We start from the raw sequence: 21,693 nt of genomic DNA, 5'->3' as shown, positions 1-21,693 counted from the left end.
ATATATTTATTAACCATTACCAATTCCTATCTTTTGATACAATAAAATGTATTTTGATGATTAGGTGAATATGGGATGTTGTAAGTTGTCCTTGCTTGACTAAAATATGCAATATTACAAGTTTTGTTTTATAAATTAACATTTTTATTTCGATCTTTTACTTTGATTTGATATTTTATGAGTATTCTAGATTTTTTTTTCTCTGTTTCACTTTGATTTTATAAGTATCCTTGAAAACAACTATGCCCAATTACCTTATTCTGACAAAATAGATGCCCTTTTTTATCAATATTCTTAATTTTCTTGAAAAATGCAACTTTTTTCATAACTCAACCTTTTCCTTGCACATACATTTTCCACCTTAATGGTATTTAGCAGTACACATACATACTGACTTTAACACAATGAGGACATACATCAATTTCCATAAAAATACAATTTATTTTCTTTAAAATACACATTTCTGTCATAACATTTTAACCAACTTCTCAAAATAGGCAAGTATTTAATTCTATAATTAATTAATCGTAATTAATCGCAATTCAAACCATCTATAAAATATGCCTTATTTTTCTGTAAATTATTGTTGGAATGGAAAGATAAGACAAGACGGGTATATACATTCAACATACTGTACATGAGTACTGTATTTGTTTATTATAACAATAAATCAATAAGATGGCATTAATATTAACATTCTGTTAAAGAGATCCATGGATAGAAAGACTTGGAGTTCTTAAAAGATAAATTTTAGTACAAGTTATAGAAATTTTATATTAAAACCCCTCTTAATGTTTTGGTTTTAATAAAATTTGTAAAATTTTCAATCAAAAAATAAATCAGTAGCTCGCCATTGTTGATGTCAATAATTACACAATGCTCGTGGCGCATAAAATCAGTCGCACCCAAGCGCCAGCAGAGGGAGACAAAAAACAAGTAACAAGTGGACATGACACTGCTGTCATTTTAATCTGTTTGAGCAGGGCACGTGCGTTAATTGCGTCAAATATTTTAACGTGATTAATGGGAAAAAATTAATTACTGCCCGTTAACGCGATAATTTTGACAGCCCTAACTATTATATTCGAATATTCGAGTAATCGGGTAAGGAACATAAAAAATTAAAAATACCCGAGCTGAGCCTCAAGTGGTATAAAAAAATTAATGAGGATCTAAATACAATTTTAAAAAAACAATTGGCTAAATTACATAGCGAAGCTAGCTTAAATACTATAAAATGCTAACGTTTATATTCTCAAGGAAAAATCAACAAAAGCTAAATATACTTATAAATTAAATTACGAATGCATTAAAAAAAACATTAGCTTAAGCTAAAACTGAGCTTACGTTGGTTTTAACAGGGAGTAGCTGGATTCAGCCATGTGAAATAAGTTATGTCATATTCACTGTTGCCACTAGAGGGTAGTGTATCCACCCAAATTTATAAAACTAAATGCAAACACTTTCAAAACAAACCACCACAATACCACTTCAATTGAACAAATACTCGAAGCAGCAAAATTTGAATCTTTTTTTTCCCCTCTAATCGAATTACTCGAGTTAATCGATTAATCGTTGCAGCACTAATTGTGATTATTTTTAAAAAAGGGCTTGAGAAAGCCTGCATGATTAGGTATTTATGTTTGCTTAACCATTTCGAGGGCAAGTGACTATTTTTGGAATTTAAAATATAAAAAATAATAAAAACCAAAAACTTAAAAATCCTACAAAATAAAGTACCTTTATTTTGTGAGTTCTGTTCCTGTTGTGTTTCTACATGTGACTCTGGACGGTGGCGGTCAGTGTCCATGGTGTTGATCAGGCTGGCGTATTCACTATCATCAGTGCCTCCTTTTTGCGACGTTGACGACGATGATCCTAAACTGTGACTATTGGGGTCCGTTTTGGCGCCGCGAGCTTTTCGGTTGATCAGCTGGCAGTCTGAGTGAGCGGTGGCGGCTTCCTGGCACGAGATTCCGCCTCCTCCTTTGGCCTGCATTGATGTAGATTGGCGTCCGAGGCCGCTTTTTGAGCGCTTTTCATGGACGTCGGAGTCGGACAGAGCCCTGCTGTTAGCTTGGCGATTGCGCGCTGATCCGTTGCTGGACGTGTATGAGCCCCTGGAATTCTGGGATGAGTCACTGGAATGCAAAAAGTGGTAACAGGTTTAAGTATTTTTGGAGTCTTACAGAGTATGACTTTACCATGATAGCCGACTAATGCTCAACCTACTACGATGCACGAGGCTCGTTTCGTGTATTTTCCGTCACTCACTTTGAATCACTGTGCAGTTGCACAATGTCCCTGAGATTAAATGGCCTCCCAGTCTCCATGGTGCAGTTGGGCTCGACGGACACACGGCGCTTGAAGGGCTCCCAGATGTTGTGGGCCTCAACGAAGGCTATGCCGATCACCAAAAGAAACAAAAAACTGCAAGACAAACAGAAAGTGTGATTGTTGTGAGATTTAGGTGCTAACATAATCAACCATTTGCATGACTTTTTGGGATGATCAAAACTAGGGTTTTCAGCCCAGTGCTTTATAAACCTGGCAGTCCGTAAGGCTTTTCTTGCCCCCACCCGGAAGGCTAAAACCGTGCTACAAAAGAATATATAAAAAGCATACAGATTTTAACCTAATCAGGCAATGCGTTTGAAAGCAAAAAGCAGACATCCTATGGTCAATATGTGAACCAGTGTTGTTTTTAGCAGCTTATTAGTCATATTTTAGTCATTTCAAAATGTGTTAGTCTTCGTCATGTTTTAGTCAACGAAATCTCATACAAATTTTCGACAGTTACTCAAAATGTTTTTGTCTGTATAATTCAACGTTTGCAGTTCAAAAATAAAGGTTTCCAGCAATTTCGAATGAACACAGACGAGCACGTATTGCAGCATCTACAAGGACATCGCCAAATTTGTGATAATACACACTCAGTGGAAGCCACGAACTGTTAAAAAAATTAAAAATTGTCCAAGCGTTTCAGAGGGTGCTCACCACACTTAAGTTGATGCTAATGCTGTTAGTTACATTTACTGTGTGATAGCTCCGCACACTTTTAAAGGCTAAAGCAACATTGCAAATACTCTCGTGCCAAGATAAGACAACAAATCTTACATGTCAGACAAAAACTGGCATTTGTCTCATTATATTCTAGTCTCTCAAACCACGTTTTTGGCTAATCATTGTCACGTCGTCATCAAAAAATTGTTTGTTGACGAAATATTTACACTGTCATTGTTGACGAAAACAACACTGCTGTTACCAAATCTGTCCCAACTCTGCAATTGCACCGAATAGCTTACCGCACGAATGCTATTTTTAGACCGTAACATCGCCATCGTAACGCGGAAGTGGGACATTTTACTCACGCCCTCGCATACAATCCATTATATTTCTGCTTGTTTTCTCCAGTAATCTTTCAAAAATAACAATGCCGATACAACACTGTTGCTTTGGAACTTGTAGAAACGACTCTAGACATGACGACATATGATGTTTCCTTCATATGTTTCCCGACACCAAAAACTCGAGGAAAAAATGAGAAGAATAGATCAACTTGCACGGACGTACAAAAGACCAGTTTAGGTCAGCAAGGTAAAGTCATTCACTTCTCATATGCAGTAAACATTTAGTTGGGGGCCATGGTCCTTCAGAGGACAAAGAGGTAAGCCATTTTGCTATTTTTACTTATTTCTTGGCGTGGCTTTTTTCTGTGCTACTTCTAACAATGAATGACCTGAAAAAATTAAAGTGGTATCTGATTGACACCATTACCTTTTCTGTTGTAAAGAAACAACTTTAGTAAGGGGGAAGTGTAAATTAATAGAATTAAGATTTGTTATTAATGAAAAATTTAAAGTGTTCGTTGGCTGTCACTGAGTAGCATTTGTGATCGCTACACAAAACTATCAATATAAATTACCTCCAAGAACGGTCAGACGTGTAAGACAACCAGAGGATATAAAATATAAGGCAGACAGGGCATATGGTGGTAAAGGATAGCTTGTTGTAACAGGAGAACGTCATTTTCAGTGGTGTAAGGAAAAAGGTGTGGATCAGGTCGGCTCTTTTTCAGCCCTTGACAATCAAACCATCTCTTTAACTGAACATTTGTATGTTCTTCCACATCTTTACCAGTGAATTTCGCACCAGGGGCATCATTTTCGGACAAAATTGTTAGGTTTAGCTCAGTAAACATCTCGTTCGTACACTATTTACATGCATCTAGCATGAGGGACAAAGGCGAGCGTGTCCCCTCCTTAGCAACAGTTGCTAACGTCATGAATATTAATGAGTGGAAGTGACGTGTAGTGTGCAGTACGCTATTGCATTATATTTTTTTGTTACCGTAATTTCCCGAATATAAGGCGCACCCGTGTATAACGCGCACCCCAAATTTACTTGTAAAATGTAGGGAAAATTATTGTACCCGTGTATAACGCGCACCCTAATTTTAGCACCAATAAATAGAAGAATACAAGAAAACAGAGCTCGTGTACAGATACTGAAATGTCATTTTACTGACTGGTGAAACACAGCACATAGCATAGCACATTGGTAGTTTAAAAAATACTGTAAACTGACAATATGTACTGTAATAATATGATCTGATAACTTCTTCAACTTACCAGAATCCAGGAGAAAACAAAACATGTGACTTTTCTTTTAAAAGCTGCTGTATAACTTGCTTGTTTCATCATGATGAATAAATGTTTCTTCCATGGATTGATACGGTAAAATGAAAGTGAGAACGTAAGTCGGAAATCCGAGAGAGCTCATCGCTGTATACACGACAGTAACAATAGGAACTATTGTTATTTGAGTTTGAGTTTCCCGACGGACAGATATAGTTGGAAGTCTGTGTTGTGTTACGTTTGTTAAGGTCCGAGTTGCGGAGCTGCAATAAACGTAGACTCAAATGAGTTCAAGAAACTAAATTCTGTGCTTTACGAAGAGTGAAAAAAGCAGAATTTAACACAGACGAAATCATTCGACCGATCAGAGTGAAGCATTACCGGAACAAAATGGTGACGTCACGTACCGTAATGGTCGGCAACGGATCGCCGCGTACGTTTCTTCAAAACGACATGGCCGTGTCAATTAAAAACAGAATGGTTTTTAAATATATATAATATATATATATATATATATATTTCTGTCTCCATCCCTGTACCCGTGTATAATGCACACCATGATTTTACAAGTTGATTTTGGGGGGGGAAAGTGCACGTTATATTCGGGAAATTACGGTAATTCAACACTGTGCCGACACCAAATAGTCATAATTCCCAAATTCCTGTCAATTAAACATTGTTTTTCCCAAAACATGGTGAAGCTCACCAGACTAAGTTTTCTGGGGAAAATGCTGAATTTGATGCATTGGTGCAATTCAGCATATCAGCCTCACCTCATGATGAGAGACACAATGAAGCAGATGTGCATTTCCCAAGGGGGACGGGGAAGTGTTTCTGAGCATGCCGCCAGCATGTGGTAGGGCAGCGAGGCATTCATAACGTAGACAAACTCAGAGCCACTACACGTCACCAGCTTGAGTTCACGAATCACTCGAGATGTTGTGAAGTCTGGTGTAAACCTGAGAGGAGAAACAGGAAGAGGTTATTTTGGAGAGGCAATTTCACGACGCCGCTGTCACCATTCACTCACAGTATGATGAGGTCTTTCGACGCATTAGGTTGGAGTACAAACTCTTCACAGTTGACTATTTTGAATCCAAATCCTTCGCATTGTTGACCGTTGATCTCCGCTGAGCGGATGGTGATAGGGAGCAGGCCCGTGTTCTCTACCCGGAACATTCGTTTCAGCGTGAAGGTGAATTCTTTGTTGGGTCTTTTTTCTGAAACCAAATCAAACAATGTGTGCTGCTTCAGTTCCATCTACAGTATAACAACTTAAGTTTTATATACTCCATTATTGTAAAGATAATGTAGCACAGCCTTTTGATTTTGTGAAGTATTCAAACTTTTTGTTGAGTAAAAGGTTTATCCTTTTATTTTTCTAATGTTTACTAAAGAGCTGAAACGAATACTCGAGCAACTCGTGTAACTCGAGTTTAAAAACTGATCCGAGTAATTTTAGTCACCTCGAGGAATCGCTTAATTTTGCCAGCTCTAAGCATCACGTTTTGCCCGGACTACTTTTAATGCGGGACAACGCGCTGACGTCACCTGCGTAGAGGAAGAAGCAATAAAATTAAAAAAACCTTACTGCAGCCGACAGCTGCTGCAAACTACGCCGGCGTTGCTAAAAACTACGCCCGTATGATGCTAGTGTGGTAGCAGGTAGTGTCCAATGCATCTCATAGATATCGCATGCATTTAAAACTAGATGCGAAATGACAGACTCGGCCGCGTCTGTGCAGCGTTAGTAAACAGCTGCCATCTTTAAGCAGTAGACTTCTCAGCGCTAATAAATATAACGTTACTGTCACTCGCTCATGTAGCGTTAGCCCTTCGGAGGGCTAGGTTTCTATTGATTATGACCACTGTCGATGCGTGGCAAACATGTCTTACATTCAGGCTTTATTTAAACTGTAAAAACACAGCTCTGTAGAGTGATGAGGGTGTAAAATTAAAAAATTATAAGGCTAACTGTCAGTTTTAGCTCAGTAGTCATTCCTGAATAAAACTCCAAGTAGCACTGGTCCCTATGTGCTCCAATACAGCAGGTATCATACATTTATTTTGAACACTGCAAAAACTCAAACTCCTATTAGTACTTACAGTTTAGACTAACTTAGAACTTAACTAGAACTCAAAAAGAGCTTGACACAAATGGAAATTCAATTGAAACTTGTGGGAAAAACACACAGCTTTCAGGTGATGTGTCGTATCAAGCGTAATTACATGTTTAGGTAAGACATATGTTTTTTTTTTTTTAATAAGATCTAGAAGTTTTTTGAGTGAAAGCAGTGAATTTTTTTTCTAGTCACATCCGAGATGCAATTGTTGGCTGTTTTCAACAATGTACATCAAAAATAAAGACATTGATTGACTAAAAACGGTTCAATATTGGATTAAATGTCTTTTTTTCTCATGTATATTTATAATTGCTCTACCTTAAAAAAAAAAAAAAAAGTTTTTTCTGATTACTCGATTAATCGATAGAATTTTCAGTCGATTACTCGATTACTAAAATATTCGATAGCTGCAGCCCTAGTTTACTTAAATCTTGTACTATACAGTTTTAAAATACTGTTTCGGGGTTTTCTGTATTGTTAAAAATGTTTTTTCTGGTGATTTGCACAACAAGCTAATGCATGGAACTTGCCAATGTGTTTTTTTATATATGAGCGTTTAGGTTTTGCATGATTAGTCAAAGTAGTAGCCAAACAATGAAAAAGACGACTTATAGTCAAGAAAATATGCTAGTCCTTTGGTGATGCATGAATCTCACCATGTATGCCACAATATGTAATTTGTAAAATATAAAGTTGGCTGAAATCAAATTTCAAGTCAACCAATTTCACTTCAATTTTCAAGTTTTGATGACAACTCAATAAACCAATTCGAGGCAGCTGCAAATAAATAGTTTTAACCCTTTAACGCCAGCAATATGAATCAATTATCACAGAACCCCAAAATTTGAAACACAAGGTCTTAATGAAACCTTTTTTTCAAATTTGTAAAAAGAAAAGTCAAAATGAATATGTGTAATAAGCGCTGAGATATCTAATAACCCTTCCTAAATCCTGTTTGTTTTTCTCATGGAACCTGCAGATGCATGTGTTGACTTGCAGCCATCATTTTTTTTCAAAAAGAAATGTCAAAATTCTGAATTAATCTCAAAATCATGAATTTTTAGGTGTATCAATGTGATACATTTGGAAATATAAGGTTCAATTTTAGTAAATTGGTATTCAGTTCTGAAGCTCACACAACTTATCCTTTCATGTTCAGTTAACCCAGAAATTTAAGAACCACAAACTTGATCGTCCAAGTTATTTCAACTCATTTAAACAAGTTCACAATGCTTGTCAAACTTGTCAATTGAGTTAAGAGAATAAGAAGAATTTCCGTTGTGTCTACTTAAAAACCTTAGTCAACATGAATAAGAAGTTGTTTTTTACTTTGTAGGCTTTGCGTAGTACTCACCATCAACGCATTCTCTCAGCATTGTTTCTGTCATCTTGAACCTCAGAAAGGTACCGTGGCCCGGACTCTTCCCAGCAACTTTCAAGTTCTCTATGGCGCCGTGGCCGTGTAGGAGGATGGAGTCTATCACGGTCAAATTGTTCCTGAAAAGCAAGATCGGAGGTGTTCTTAGTAAACACAAGTAAACAGTTGTGTTGCAAGCTGAGGCCTTTACCTCACTATTAGCATCGAGGAGACGCTGTGGTTGCGGATGGGCGTGAAGCTCACGTTGAACGACTTCACCTCCCCAGGCTTCAGGATCAGGTTATATACAGAGGATCGGCTCGATCCCTCCACAAACCCTATGCCGCTCTTTTCTGGTGTTGTCTGGCAAGCGGACAAATATGTGCATTGAGACCAACAGAGGCTCTTGCTGGATCCTCGCGACCACTCACCTGGTTTCTTTGCACTTGAAACTCAAGGGTGTTTGTGTCAATATTGATGTTGGACAGATTTGCTGCTTTCCACCTGAGAAAGGCGAAGAGTGGGGGGCGGGGGTTAGGAAAAACAGGTAGTACTGCACTATAAGCAAACCCTAACCCTATAAGCGACTGAAAATTTTAAGAACGAGTTGACAGGAGTGATAATACACAAATAAAATATTGTTTATGCAATATTAGAGCTCAATAGACATTAAATGTGGACTAAATTAGGGCTGTCCCAAACGACTAATTTTCTCCCGATTAGTCAGCCGACTATTTTTACGATTAGTCGACTAATCTAATAATTAAATTTTTTTTTTTTTGTTTACTAATTTAGCAATGACATTTTTGTTGACGCTTATCAATTCACAAAAAACATATTGGAACACTTAAATTATTTATTAAAGTACAAATAAACACGTAAATAACAATAATAAATCACAAATAAACAATGAGTTCAAATGCTGATAGAATTAACTAGTGTAGCATCCCGATTGAAAAGATGATCTCTTAAACTGATGGTTTACAACTTTTATTCCATCCTTGATGTAATCACACCGTAAGAGCTACGGTGCACACAAATAAAACAACACAATTAGAAAGTAATGAAAACTTTTCACCTTTTTCCTTTTAAAACTTATTTATATATCAATGAATTGCCTATATGAATTGCCTTTACCTTAATTTATTACCTTATCATTGACAATGTCTCCCTTGAGTGCAATCACTGTATAGACTGTATATATTTATGACCTTTTAACCTTATATAATTTTCTATACCATAAAATAAACCATAACATGAAATAAACCTTTCAGTTAGCATTAAGAACAATACTAATAGCACTTATAGGCCCATTGTCAATGAAACATTATTATTTAGTAAGGCGACAGCACCCTCTGGTGTACAAAAAATGAAAGAAAAAAAAAAATTTACAAACGGTGACAGCGGTTTAGGTGTTTATTCACGGCCGACGTGCAGCCAAGCTTGGCATTGAAGAGGCAGGACAGACGAGTACCCTCCTTTGTTTCTTTGAAATAAGTCAATGTTTTGGACACTCTGGTGCGCTTTTTTGGCTTTGTGCCGCTTTCCCCGCTTGCATACAGAGCATTCGACATTCTGAACTTTCCGCGCATTTATTTTTTTAACCCTTCATTAACCGTCGACGGGATGTTGTGCTCGTCGACGGATTTACGTCATCGATAACGTCGACTATGTCGACTAGTCGGGACAGCTCTAGACTAAATATGCATTTTTAAAGAGGCAATAAGAAAAATTGTCAATGTGAAAAAGCAACGTAAATATAATGCAGAACATTTTCTTTCCCCCTATTTGTGCTGTCAGCCCCAAAGTACATTAAACTACAAGAAACTTTCTAATAGAAAAATTAATGGAATATTATATATAATAGTTGCTATATCTCTTTTTTGGGGGGGGAAAAAACTTCAATGATTTTTTTTTTTTTTTAAATTTAAAATCATAAAATCTGGAAAGCCCAAGCCCATGTCAGGCAACGAGTTAAATATTATGAAGAACAAAAAAATTACAAGTGGTATTATAAGCCAAAACGAGAGTGTATTTCAGTTATTTTATTTATTCCAAAAATATGTACAGAGGGATCCCTACTTCGTGCTTCAAACTTCGTGCCCTCTGTCCATCGCAGATTTTTTTTCAATTAAAAAATAAATACAGATGAGCCGTTGCGAGCCGATCACGTAGTCTCACTCTCCCTCCTGCTGCTTTTTGTTGGTCAGGCAGTGCACTGGAGTTGTTTATTAAAGTTAACGATGAATGACAGACGTTTAATGTTCGATCTTGCCAAAGATGCTTGGAAGCCATAGCTTCAAAGCGCTGCATGTGTCAATCATCGTTTAACTTGTTAAACAGTTCCGGCGGCAACTCATTGTGTGTAAATGAGCAGTTTGAGCAGATTTGAGTGGACTCACTCAAAAAAGCATTTAATAAAGACTAGCATTTTTCTACTTTATTCTTGTTTGGAAATAATTCGGTGGGACAGTATGTTTAAAATTTATCAAAATATTGAAGTGCTTCTAAACCATTAATTAAAAAATATATATATACATAAAATATTTTCTTTTTAATTATACTTTAGGGGAAAACGTGAAAAAAAAATGTCATATATATATATATATATATATATATATATATATATATATATATCTCTTTCCAATGCAAAATGTGAATAAATTAGGGCTGTCAAAATTATCGCGTTAACGCGCGGTAATTAATTTTTTTAATTAATCACGTTAAAATATTTGACGCAATTAACGCACATGTCCCGCTCAGAAAGTATTCTGCCTTTTGGTAAGTTTTACAGCAAGGCTTTTTGCGCTGTCCAACAGCGAACTCTTGTGGTCGCTTTGCGACATGGTTTATTATTTTCTTCTTTTCTTTCTTCATTATGGCTGCACGACGTCTCGGGCTGATAATGTTGTGCTTATATGATCCTTGGACAAGATTTGTCCGTAAGTATGGTTGTTGTAAAGAATGTACGTATTATGTTAGTAAGCGAAATGTTATATTTTTTGTATGAGACACTTTTTGTTTATGTTTAGTGAACCTGTATAGCGTGCTAAGCTAACGTTGTTGCTAATGCAATGCTTGTGTACTTTTATTTTGTAGTTTTACGACGGTCTAAAGAGGACAATGGTTTGAGGCCATTTTATTAATAAATCAGATGAAAAAGGAAGAAGTCTAATTATTAAGGCGTCGTTCACTAGCTGTCTAGCTTTGGAAAAAGTGGACGCTTCGGAGTAAGGACAGCATAGACAGATTTAAATGACAGTAGAGTGAAATGCCCACTACAGTCCTTATGTACCGTATGTTGAATGTATATATCCATCTTGTGTCTTATCTTTCCATTCCAACAATTTATTTTACAGAATATATATATAATTTACAGAAAAATATGGCATATTTTATAGATGGTTTGAATTGCGGTTAATTGCGACTAATTACGATTAATTAATTTTTAAGCTGTAATTAACTCGATTAAAAATTTTAATCGTTTGACAGCCCTAGAATAAATACATTGAACACACACCCAAAAAATTGTGGGCACAGCCTTACTTCATATTTATTCACTTATTGCGCCCGGTTCTGGTTCCTGTTAACCGCGAAAAACGAGGGGTCACAAATATTATTGTAGCCTACATTACCCAAATGTGATGTCCACGTTTATGGACACAGTCTTTGTTTTTGTTTTTTTTTAAAGATCAGAAAGAGTCATATGGCCTATATAGAGTTCAGGTTTCTATAGACTGTTATTATAGTCTAAATATTGCTACATTTGAGCTGTCGATTAATCAATAAATACTCACAGGTGATGGTCAGTGGAGTCACTATAAAAGTTATATGTATATAAATTATAAGAGGGAAGTCAGTCCAATTAAAGTGCCAATTAAATATTCTCCACTCTTTATGTGTTATTGCTCACAATCACAATGTTGACCTTGGAGAGCTATTAATAGTGCACGCAATTGGCCTAGTATATTAACATGAATAAATTCAATTTGAAGGGGGGGGAAAAAAAAAAAAAAAAAATCCGATTTCATTGTCAGTAATTAAAAGCTATATTTGTGTGCAATTTTTAAAATTATTATTTCATTATTAATTACTAAGGGTGTAACGGTACATGCATTTGTATTGAACCGTTTCGGTACGTGGTGCTCGGTTCGGAACGGTGGCGTACCAAACGAGTTTCTGACGTAATGTAACCCTTGCTTTTCGAGGCTGTGAGTCGATCGGGTTACAGTTTCTTTGTGTAGATTATATTTACTCAGTCTTCTCTACTATAATGAGGACACAACACGGTAGGACAGTATAACCCAGAAATGTCAACGGCGCGACGTGGCCGCCGCGAGAACTAAGTGAAACGCGGGCGTTAAAGTCAATCAGCTAATGCACACCAGTCGCAGTGCAGCCGCGTGTTAGACGCGTCCCAGAAGCGGCTCAACACGACGCACGCGAAAAGAACTGCAGAGTTTATTATTTGACGCGACCCTTCTGCGTCAATACTACTACCGGTAGCTAGGATCGGGCAGACCGGAAGTCACTCATGTAAAAATATGGTGGATCCGGTGATTTTCAAACTAATATGCAATCGTAACCCACTTTTTGAGTCCATCAGATCTCTTGAGTAGTAGATCGGGGCACAGTTGACTTGTCTTTGTTGATTTACTGCTGTCTTCTCTGCTATAATAATAACCAACACGGCCCCGTGTTCAATACAAAACCCTCCTACCACAACAAAACAAGTAGGAACTAATAGCCACATAGGAACTAAAGTTATACAACATAAAATATACAATATAAATGAATACATCACATTTGTAAAATATAAACACATAAAATAATAGCCCATTTAAATAAAATAAATTAAAACGAGCTATAACACCTGTAATAATAATAATTATACACAGATCCTGCTTACACAATTTATTAATTTCTGTGTAGCGCTTTAACTTAAGAAAATCCACCAATAAAGCTTTTGAAAACCGTTCATAAGAAAAAAAAATGATTCATTGAGGCATTTCATTTGTAAAATGCATGTTAAAATCTTTGTCATTGAGATTGCTTTTCTCTCTAGCACAGGACTTCTTTTTTTTTTCTTTCTTTCAAAAAGAAAGCAGACAATACGCGGGTTCTGAAAAGCAAATTGTTGTTGGATTATCTTTAAATACCCGCTACATTTTGAGCAGAATTCTAGCTTCGTATAGGCTAATGTTCCTATTTTTGAAAGCACAAAGGTGTGTAATAAACAACTAGCACATTTATATTTTGCATTTTGTTTTCTTACTGTACCGAAAATGAACCGAACCGTGACCTCAAAACCGAGGTACGTACCGAACCAAGTTTTTTGTGTACCGTTACACCCCTATTAATTAGTTATACATAAACTATGCTTGCATTTCTTTGTTCAAGAACAATTTAAAATGTGTTTTTTTGTACTACAGGTCGCATTAAATGAAATGCAAGACTTTTGAAGACCATATGAGCTATTAAGAATATATTTTACCAATTGCAGAGGATCTAAGACAAAACTTTTGCTTAAATCAGAAATCTTGGCACTTTTGAATCCAGCCTAACACACATCGGGAGTAGCACTAGATTATTGCACTTGACTTTCCAACCTGTCTGCCAACTTTCCAGAGAACACCGAAGGGTTGGGGAGCAGCGCCAGAGGAAGAACCTGGACGTAGACTGGAACATCGGCAGGATTCTTTAGCGTTACCTCTTCTTCCTAAAGACAGACGGGGAGCGTATAAGACTTAACAACACCTCAAGACATTCCTGCAGGAGTTTGTGAGGGCACAAGAGGTCCATTGTATGTAGAGCACTCACAGAGGAGCTGTTTGTGTTGGTCAATGGGAACGTGATGCGCTGCGTGGAATTGACCAGAGTGGGCCATGTTAGCTCAGCTGAAACTTTAGTCTGCACGTTCTTCTGGAGATCTGTACCCACTTCGAATATGGTTTCAATCCTTCAGTAGCGGCGAGATATAAAAACAGTGAGTGGCATTCTGTAAATCAGGGGTCAGCAACCCTGGTCCTCGAGTGCCACTATCCAGCTTGTTTTCCATGTCTCCCTCCTTTAACACACCTGAATCAAATAATCATGATCGTTATCAGGCTCCTGCAGAGCTTGCTGATGAGCTGATCATTTGATTCAGGTGTGCCAAAGGAGGGAGAGGTGGAAAACAAGCTGGATAGTGACACTCGAGGACCAGGGTTGCTGACCCCTGCTGTAAATAGTTCTGTTCACCCGCGGGGCTACTGATTGGAGCCGGGGAGAAAAAAAAAGGGACAAATCACTCACAAGTGGCCTGAGCGTGCTTTCAATTCCTGCCATCGCTTGAGAAGTTTCATGTGGAGATCTACATCGGCGTCCCAGATGTCCTCGTGTAGCACCACGCCATGAGGCCTTGACTCAGCTGTCAGAATATTAGTTTTTTTATGATCCTATGGTTTGTTTATTTCAAATATTCGATTCATAATTGATAAAAACAGAAACAACAATCAAATAAATGAAAAAGAAAACAGTATTCAAAATTTGAGTATTCGAAAAGGAGAAGAAAAACTTTTTCACTCCCACCCAGTTCTGACCTATCAGTTTCCATCAATACATTTAAACATCTACATTCTTTTCCTTCCATACATTTAAACATATACAATCTTATTTAACACATAAACAATCCCAAAATATATATCCTAACTAACCTAATCTGCTAAGAGGGGGAGGGATCATTCCTCTCTGAATAATTTATGTACAGTGGTACCTCTATTTACGAACTTCTCTACATATTGAATTTTCAGGTTACGACACGCTTAAACGGGAAAATATTTCCCGCTTTCAAATGTTGCGCTTTAAGACCCTGCTGCCCTATTGGTCCTAATTTTCCCCATCATGCTTCAGGAACGTGATTCTGCTCTCCTATTGGTTGATGAGGTTGGAATTTGGGTGTCACAGTTTGAGGACATACACAACCACAATGGTTTTTATAAATGGTCGACGTCTTCGCCAAAAGAGCAAAAGTATCCTCGCGTTTTTGTGTCACGAAGAGCGAGCTAGGCGATAAGCGCTTTGAGTGCCTTGAAAGGTTGAAAAGCGCTATATAAGTATAACACCATTTACTATTTACCCACAATCTTGAAAGAGAAGGAAGCCATGAAAGAACACCTTCGCCTCACTCGAAAAAAAATTTTTGTGTTGTTTTCCCATTACATTATGTTTTATTATGTACTTCATTACATGTATTAACAGTTAGGGTAGGTATATGGAATGATTCAAATGTGTATTGTTTAATACGGTTTTACCCTGATTATAAAATTGAATGGGCTGTTTCAGTACTGCTTGGAAGGGATTAGGGCATTTTCATTGGAAAACGCGTCGGACTGGCTGTGAATGCTTGTTGACAGCACTAGACGTCGAATCGATTTTGGCTGGGAGGACTACCAGCCTTCCCTGTCAAAACGGACCAGACGTTTAGCGCCGTCAATGCTAGCTAAGGTGTTAAATGAGTGCTCTCTAAAAGGTTAACACAGTTCCATTTCACCTTGATAAAATACATAAAACCATTTTTCCGCTGAAACATTTCAGATATTTGAATGAAGAAAACTGAACAGATATTAATCAGAATACTGCATTTTGATCATTTCAATTTGACTGTGTTTAAAAACTTATATTTCGTTATTTATTTCGTTGTTTAAAAAGATATTTTGATCCAGATCAATATATTGTTGCTAGAAGCTGGGGGAACCTAACAGATGCGACAATACTTACTTTTTAGTATGAAAGGCAGCCCCACGTAGCAGTGATCTTCACATTGCAATTTGGCATCAAAATAAATATTTGCGACCTACGAAGAGACACAGAGGGAAAAGCATTGCATTTTTTGTCATTCCTTTCTACCATATATGCTTTATTAGGCTTAATTTGCGGTTTATAAAAATGAAAACAGGGATTGCATTATCTTTACCTACCTTTGATTTGCGCCTAGGCTCCAATTCATCTTTATTGTTTCGTAGGCGCTTGTAGTAGAAGCGGATGTCTTCAGTCAGCGAGCGGATCTGCTCCAGCCTCACTTTTTGCTTGAATGAGCTCCTTATGCTTAATACTTGATGCACAACTTTCCCCTAGAGCAGGCAAAAAAAACAATCACGGAACAGAAAAACAGAACATATCAGTGTGCATCACTTTAATCAAGAAAGTGATCCAAAACAACATAGGCCTAGGATTACTCACTGGGAATGAAGGAGGCAGGAAGATGTGATTGGGGGCGCTGTTTAATGTGCCCACAGCGATATGCGCGTTTACCGGGATGGTTAAAATCTGAGAAGACAATTCAAAAATTCAGAATTGAGTAGACAGACAAACGGGTAAAATGGCGACGAACCTCGTAGTCTGTGGTAATGTGTATGGCTCCATCGTATGTACCCTCCAGGGCTTTGGCCACCAGTGTTACACGGAAAGCTGCGTAAAAGCCGGATGCTATAATCACCTTGAGAGAGAAAATAGGCGGACGTAATGTGAATTATGACAGTGTTTGTAATTATCTTACAATGAAGAAAAAATAAAAAATCAAGTAAAATGTGCCAAAGCAACAGTTAGTGCTATGACACCTAGCTTAAAACGTCATTTCTAAAAGGAAAAAAAAAAAAACAGTTTCAGTGTATGGCCCCCCACATGGTGTCCACGAGTAAATATAATTAGCTAACGATAGCACCACTATGTATATCAAACTCCCATGTATATCAAACTCCCATGTAACACATTAAAACTTCTGAGATCATAACACTCAGATTCCTATTCTCTGTGCCTGAGCAGCTGGACAGGTTTATTTAAAAAAATCCAGCGTGCCTCTGTCAGAGGTGAGCAAATGAAGACAATTGTATAGTTTGTATTCTTTGCTGATGAGGCGTTACTACTTAGCATGGAGCGCTAAGATAGCTAGCAATTATGCTAATCAGTTTCTATAAAGTTGCCCTTTGTATTCTGTTTGGGAGAAGCATATTTGCACTTGAATTATTGTGACATAGTAAAGTTGTCTCATTTCGATTTATAAAGAAACCACACACGTACACCCTTTCATATACCAGTGTAGAGTCTACTTTCAACGCAAACGCACAATCCAAATCCAATGTCAAAGCAGTCTTCTATGACAATTTACTGTTGGATTTATGAACAACTGTTTGATAAAGAAATGATTCATTACAGTCTGCCTCCTCATTCGATTTTGTTGTTTAGTTTAAATAGGATAAACGGGTCATATATATCAGCGCTTTGCCTACAAGAAAAAAATGCTAATCAGCAGCTCTTTTTTTATTTAAATGAACAGGTCTTGAGAAAATATTCTTATGTTTTATACTCAGAACCTCGATTAAAAACTTCAACCAGTTTAATGTACTTAAAGCAACACTAGGGGACTTTGTTTTGGTCTATTTTAGTGCCACAGGTGGACAAAAGCGGTAATGTTTTGCCGGAAGGAAGACTGCATTTTCCATGAGGAACAGCGCACAGTATCGTAAAATCCTGATCTCCTGGTCACCTGCAGTTGGACTGAACGACCTTTCTGTTTCCAGCGGCTGTGTAAAGGATGAATAGCGAAGAGGTAATGAATCCAGTTGTGGCTCAACAATATCATATGACGGAAGTATTTGATTTTGTACCGTATTCCCCCACTTCCCCCCCACATGAACTCATCAGCGAGTAATAGTGAGAGGGGGTCACGCCAGCGAGTGAAAGCTGGCGGCTTTATTCTTAAGTGTCCTTTTAAACCCTTTTATCCTGGTAGCCTCCCTTTTTCTTTTTTGTCTCTACAGACAAATCTTTTCATCTCTTTTGTTGCTCTGCCATCGTTGCAGAATTCGCGCATAAGCGTTCGCATTGACTTCAGCCTTTATAACGAATGGGGAAATGTGGAAGTGACGTATGCCGTAAAGCAGCATGTGTAGTTTTTTTGTGTGTGGCAGGGTTCCTGCCACCCTTCTAAATGTTAGTTAATGCCAGTGAAGGCGATACAGACCCCCTCAGGCCATAACAGAGGTGTCATTTAACGAGTTGTCAGTCGCCATTTCATCACAAATGTTATGAAAATATTTTATAAAGGTTGAAAAGTTCCCTGGTGTAGCTTTAAAACAGTACAGTTTTAGACTAGAGTTAAATCAGGAAGCTGTAACAAGTTTTCATTTTTGAAGGAAAGTCGTCCATTTTGTCTTTTGTTACTTACAACATAACTAAAACAACTTAAAGTTAAATTGTGAAGGTACAACATGCCTAAAACAACTTAATGTGTGAAGGTAATTGAAAAAAGTGACATTTATCAGATTAATCGATTAGAAAAATCGTTAGTTGCAGCCCTTAAACATTCTTTCAGGAATTTTTAAAAAAAGTATTATTTAGTTTGTGTAATTCGGAGAAAATTACACACAATAAATTTAAACCTAAAAAGCCAACAGTCGGATCAAAGCTTAGTTTGCAGCCATGCTGTTTGGATCAGGCTCACATTTTCACTAAGGGCAACGTGTAAACAGCTACTTCATAATATAGTACAGTGAATCATCCGCCAATTAATTAAACAAAAGAAATTCACAAAACGTGGTACTAATCTTGTTTTGATGGCACCAGTAGACACTCCTTGCTATAACTATCATAATAAATTGTTTTCTTATGACAAAGTCATTCCCTTTAACCAAAATTGAACCGATACCAGGGCGAAAAAACAAAACCTGCTGCTTCTGTAAAAAGAGCGAAACCAATCTTACTCACTGCCATTAGTCCTGTGTTAAAATACAGTAATATTGGGGTCATATTCTGTTTGAAATACAGAAAATTCTGATAAAGCAGCTAATTTCAACCCAATTTCCCTTCTTTTGGATCTTTCAAATGACCGTGTTAATGATGAAGGTCAGAATTAAGTATAATATATTGACTTTTTGCGCCCATAAAAACTAAAGTTGCACCGATACAGATATCAGTATCGGCAGGGGGCGCCGATCCGGCCCGAATTGGTGGTATCGGTATCGACGAGTACCAACATTTAGGGCGCAGATACCATCTACTGGCATCACTTGAGCGCATATGAACTGTCCTCCCCACGTGAGCTAACTTCCCAAATCCCGATGCATGACATCTGTATGTCTTTGTCTCGAAATTACCGAAAGAAAATAACACCTTCGTCTTCAATATTAAGGATGTTCACTAAAACGCATATCCGCGATGTTACGTTGCTTTTCTAACATGGCATTCACAAACGATTAGCATGCGTAAGCTAACGCCTGCTGTTGTAGCACCGATGGTATCAAAAAGTTTAAGACTGTGAGAGACTAAGCAAACTCATGGTTTCATGATGAACAATGAGTGGCAAATTAAGAGCGCTGTACTTTAAACTCGTCCTGTTTATGAAAGTCGATTGTCATATGCTGGTGTTGTGCAGTAATGGGCAGAAGTGACTTCTGTGGCCAGAAAACACTCAAGCGGTGCAGCGCGCACACTAGATATCATCAGATAGCAACCTAGCGCGTCACACTAGATATCATCAAATAGCAACCTAGATGTGCTACATTAGATCCCATGCCAGTAGCTGCGTGAGCCCAGAGCGACGCGTTGTCCATATACTACATTGATGAATTAGAAACCGCCATGACTGAATGGAAGTTAAGCAGGTCAAATCAATCCATACCAGTGACTATAGATAATGCAAATACTGTTAATTCATCACGTTACAGATGGACTCGGACCACAAATAGGATGTTTTGCTTTTCTTCAGATCAGTAAGAAGCAAGCACATAAATTTTATGCACTAAAATGCTTGTTTATATGATGGCACTGTTATTTTTGCTTGTTAGCAAATAAGAAAAAAAAAAATAATAATAATAACAGTTGTATTTTCTGTTTCGGAGCATTAAATGTACTGAATTGTATCGAAAATAGTACCGAACCGTGACTTAACTATCGTTGCATCCCTTATACGTACATATATATATATATATATATAAATATATGTTGTTGGTTTTTTTGCAAACAAAGTGGTATCGGAATGGTATCGTCTGATACTGCACAGCCAGGAATCTGTATCGGTATCGGGCCCAAAAAATGGTATCGGTGCAACACTAATAAAAACATCCTCATGCACGGGAATACGGACATGTACCCCTCACTATTGGGATGGCACAGGACAATAATAGATTATATACCATTGGACTTTCGAACTTGTCTTTTGCATTCCAAAACGGATGTGAATGAACATGAAAACAACCAACCACACTTATGACAATGTTACTACTGCTATTCTGACGAAGGCATTTGTACAAAAACAGTATTTTCTCCCTCGTAGTTTAGTTTAACTAAACTTTAGTTAAGCTACATAAAACTATAACAGAATATATTATTATTAGTTATTTTAACTAAACTTTAACTAAAGAACTAAAGTCTAGTTTGTAGTAGTAGTTTTCATTGTATTGTATCGTACTGGTATTCTTGTTTTGCTTTCATTTAAATTGTCTGGTCTTGGCTTTTGTATATTAGCGCAGTGTTTTTCAACCAGTGTGCCGTGAGAGATCGTCAGGTGTGCCGCGAAAAATTATCTAATGTCGAATTCATATATATATTTAGTGGTGACGTAGCGGGAGGCAAGCAAAGAGGGAGGGAGAACGGCGTGTGAGCGAAGTTAGCGGTCGCATGTAGCGGATGCCGCTGTTATTTTGTTTATTAGTTTCCATTGTTCCCACAATAAAGTGGGAAATTCATCCCCGACTCCTCTTCTTTCTATTTCCCCATTCAAGGCTATTATAATTTTTTTTTTTTATGTCGTCGGGCGGAGTTGCAGTTGGACGGAAGGAAGGAGTAGGTAGAACGTTCTCGGTCGTGTGTAGATGAACAAAGTATTGCATGTGTCGCGTTCAAAAACTGCTCGGATTTTTAGCCATCAACGACCTTGCTGTCCGCGATAATGTGGACCCCAGCCCGTCTACTGCACATCATTTGGTTAGACTCGTCATGTGTCGATATACTCGAAAGTGTCCTTTCTATTTGATCCAAATGTGACAACCGTCAATCCTCCTTGTGTTTTACTCCAACACATTGTTGAGAACAGCAAGGGGGCTAATGGCTAAAAATCCGAGCAGTTCTTGAACGCGACACGAGCATCGATCCATTCCAACAGCGCCATGGTACCAAGCAAGCTTAAACGTCATCTCCAAACTAAACACCCGTCTCTTCAAAACAAGTCGATGGACTATTTTGTTCGCCTTTGTAAAAAGACAGAGAAACGGGCAACTTTTTTGATGAAAACTACGAAGATAAATGAGAAAGCCCTCAAAGCCTTGTTGCAAAATCCAAAAAGTCCCATACCGTGACAGACATTAATACTACCTACCTGCAAAGACATTGTCTGCGAGATGCTTGGCCCTGATGTGGTTCTGCGAGATGCTCGGCCCTGATGTGGTCAAAGATAGAGCTGGGAATCTTTGGGCACCTAACGATTCGATTACGATTCAGATGGTCCGATTCGATTCTAAAACGATTATTGATACACCCCCCCCCCCCTTTTTTTTTTTTTTTTTTTTTAAATATTTTGTACATTTGTTCCAAAATTGTTCAA

General features: G+C 37.6%; 1 protein-coding gene across 2 annotated transcripts in view; it reads right to left on the bottom strand.

Annotated features, from left to right (window-relative positions):
* Positions 1-21,693, bottom strand: part of tmem131 (transmembrane protein 131) — a 77,347-nt gene that overhangs the window by 8,885 nt on the left and 46,769 nt on the right. For both annotated transcript variants that reach the window (XM_057840844.1, XM_057840843.1), the window contains exons 18-31: positions 16,489-16,593; positions 16,338-16,424; positions 16,076-16,228; positions 15,876-15,951; positions 14,412-14,526; positions 13,938-14,076; positions 13,727-13,836; positions 8,549-8,621; positions 8,329-8,480; positions 8,115-8,257; positions 5,668-5,857; positions 5,411-5,596; positions 2,275-2,430; positions 1,741-2,141 (exon numbers count right to left, since the gene is read on the bottom strand). In XM_057840844.1, the coding sequence (XP_057696827.1) occupies positions 1,741-2,141; positions 2,275-2,430; positions 5,411-5,596; positions 5,668-5,857; positions 8,115-8,257; positions 8,329-8,480; positions 8,549-8,621; positions 13,727-13,836; positions 13,938-14,076; positions 14,412-14,526; positions 15,876-15,951; positions 16,076-16,228; positions 16,338-16,424; positions 16,489-16,593 (2,086 nt within the window). The remainder of the gene's footprint in view (positions 1-1,740; positions 2,142-2,274; positions 2,431-5,410; positions 5,597-5,667; positions 5,858-8,114; positions 8,258-8,328; positions 8,481-8,548; positions 8,622-13,726; positions 13,837-13,937; positions 14,077-14,411; positions 14,527-15,875; positions 15,952-16,075; positions 16,229-16,337; positions 16,425-16,488; positions 16,594-21,693) is intronic.

The sequence above is a fragment of the Corythoichthys intestinalis genome, chromosome 7 (assembly GCF_030265065.1).
Source record: "Corythoichthys intestinalis isolate RoL2023-P3 chromosome 7, ASM3026506v1, whole genome shotgun sequence".
In the NCBI taxonomy this organism is placed as follows: Eukaryota; Metazoa; Chordata; class Actinopteri; order Syngnathiformes; family Syngnathidae; genus Corythoichthys; species Corythoichthys intestinalis.
This window is presented reverse-complemented; position numbering and strand designations above follow the sequence as displayed.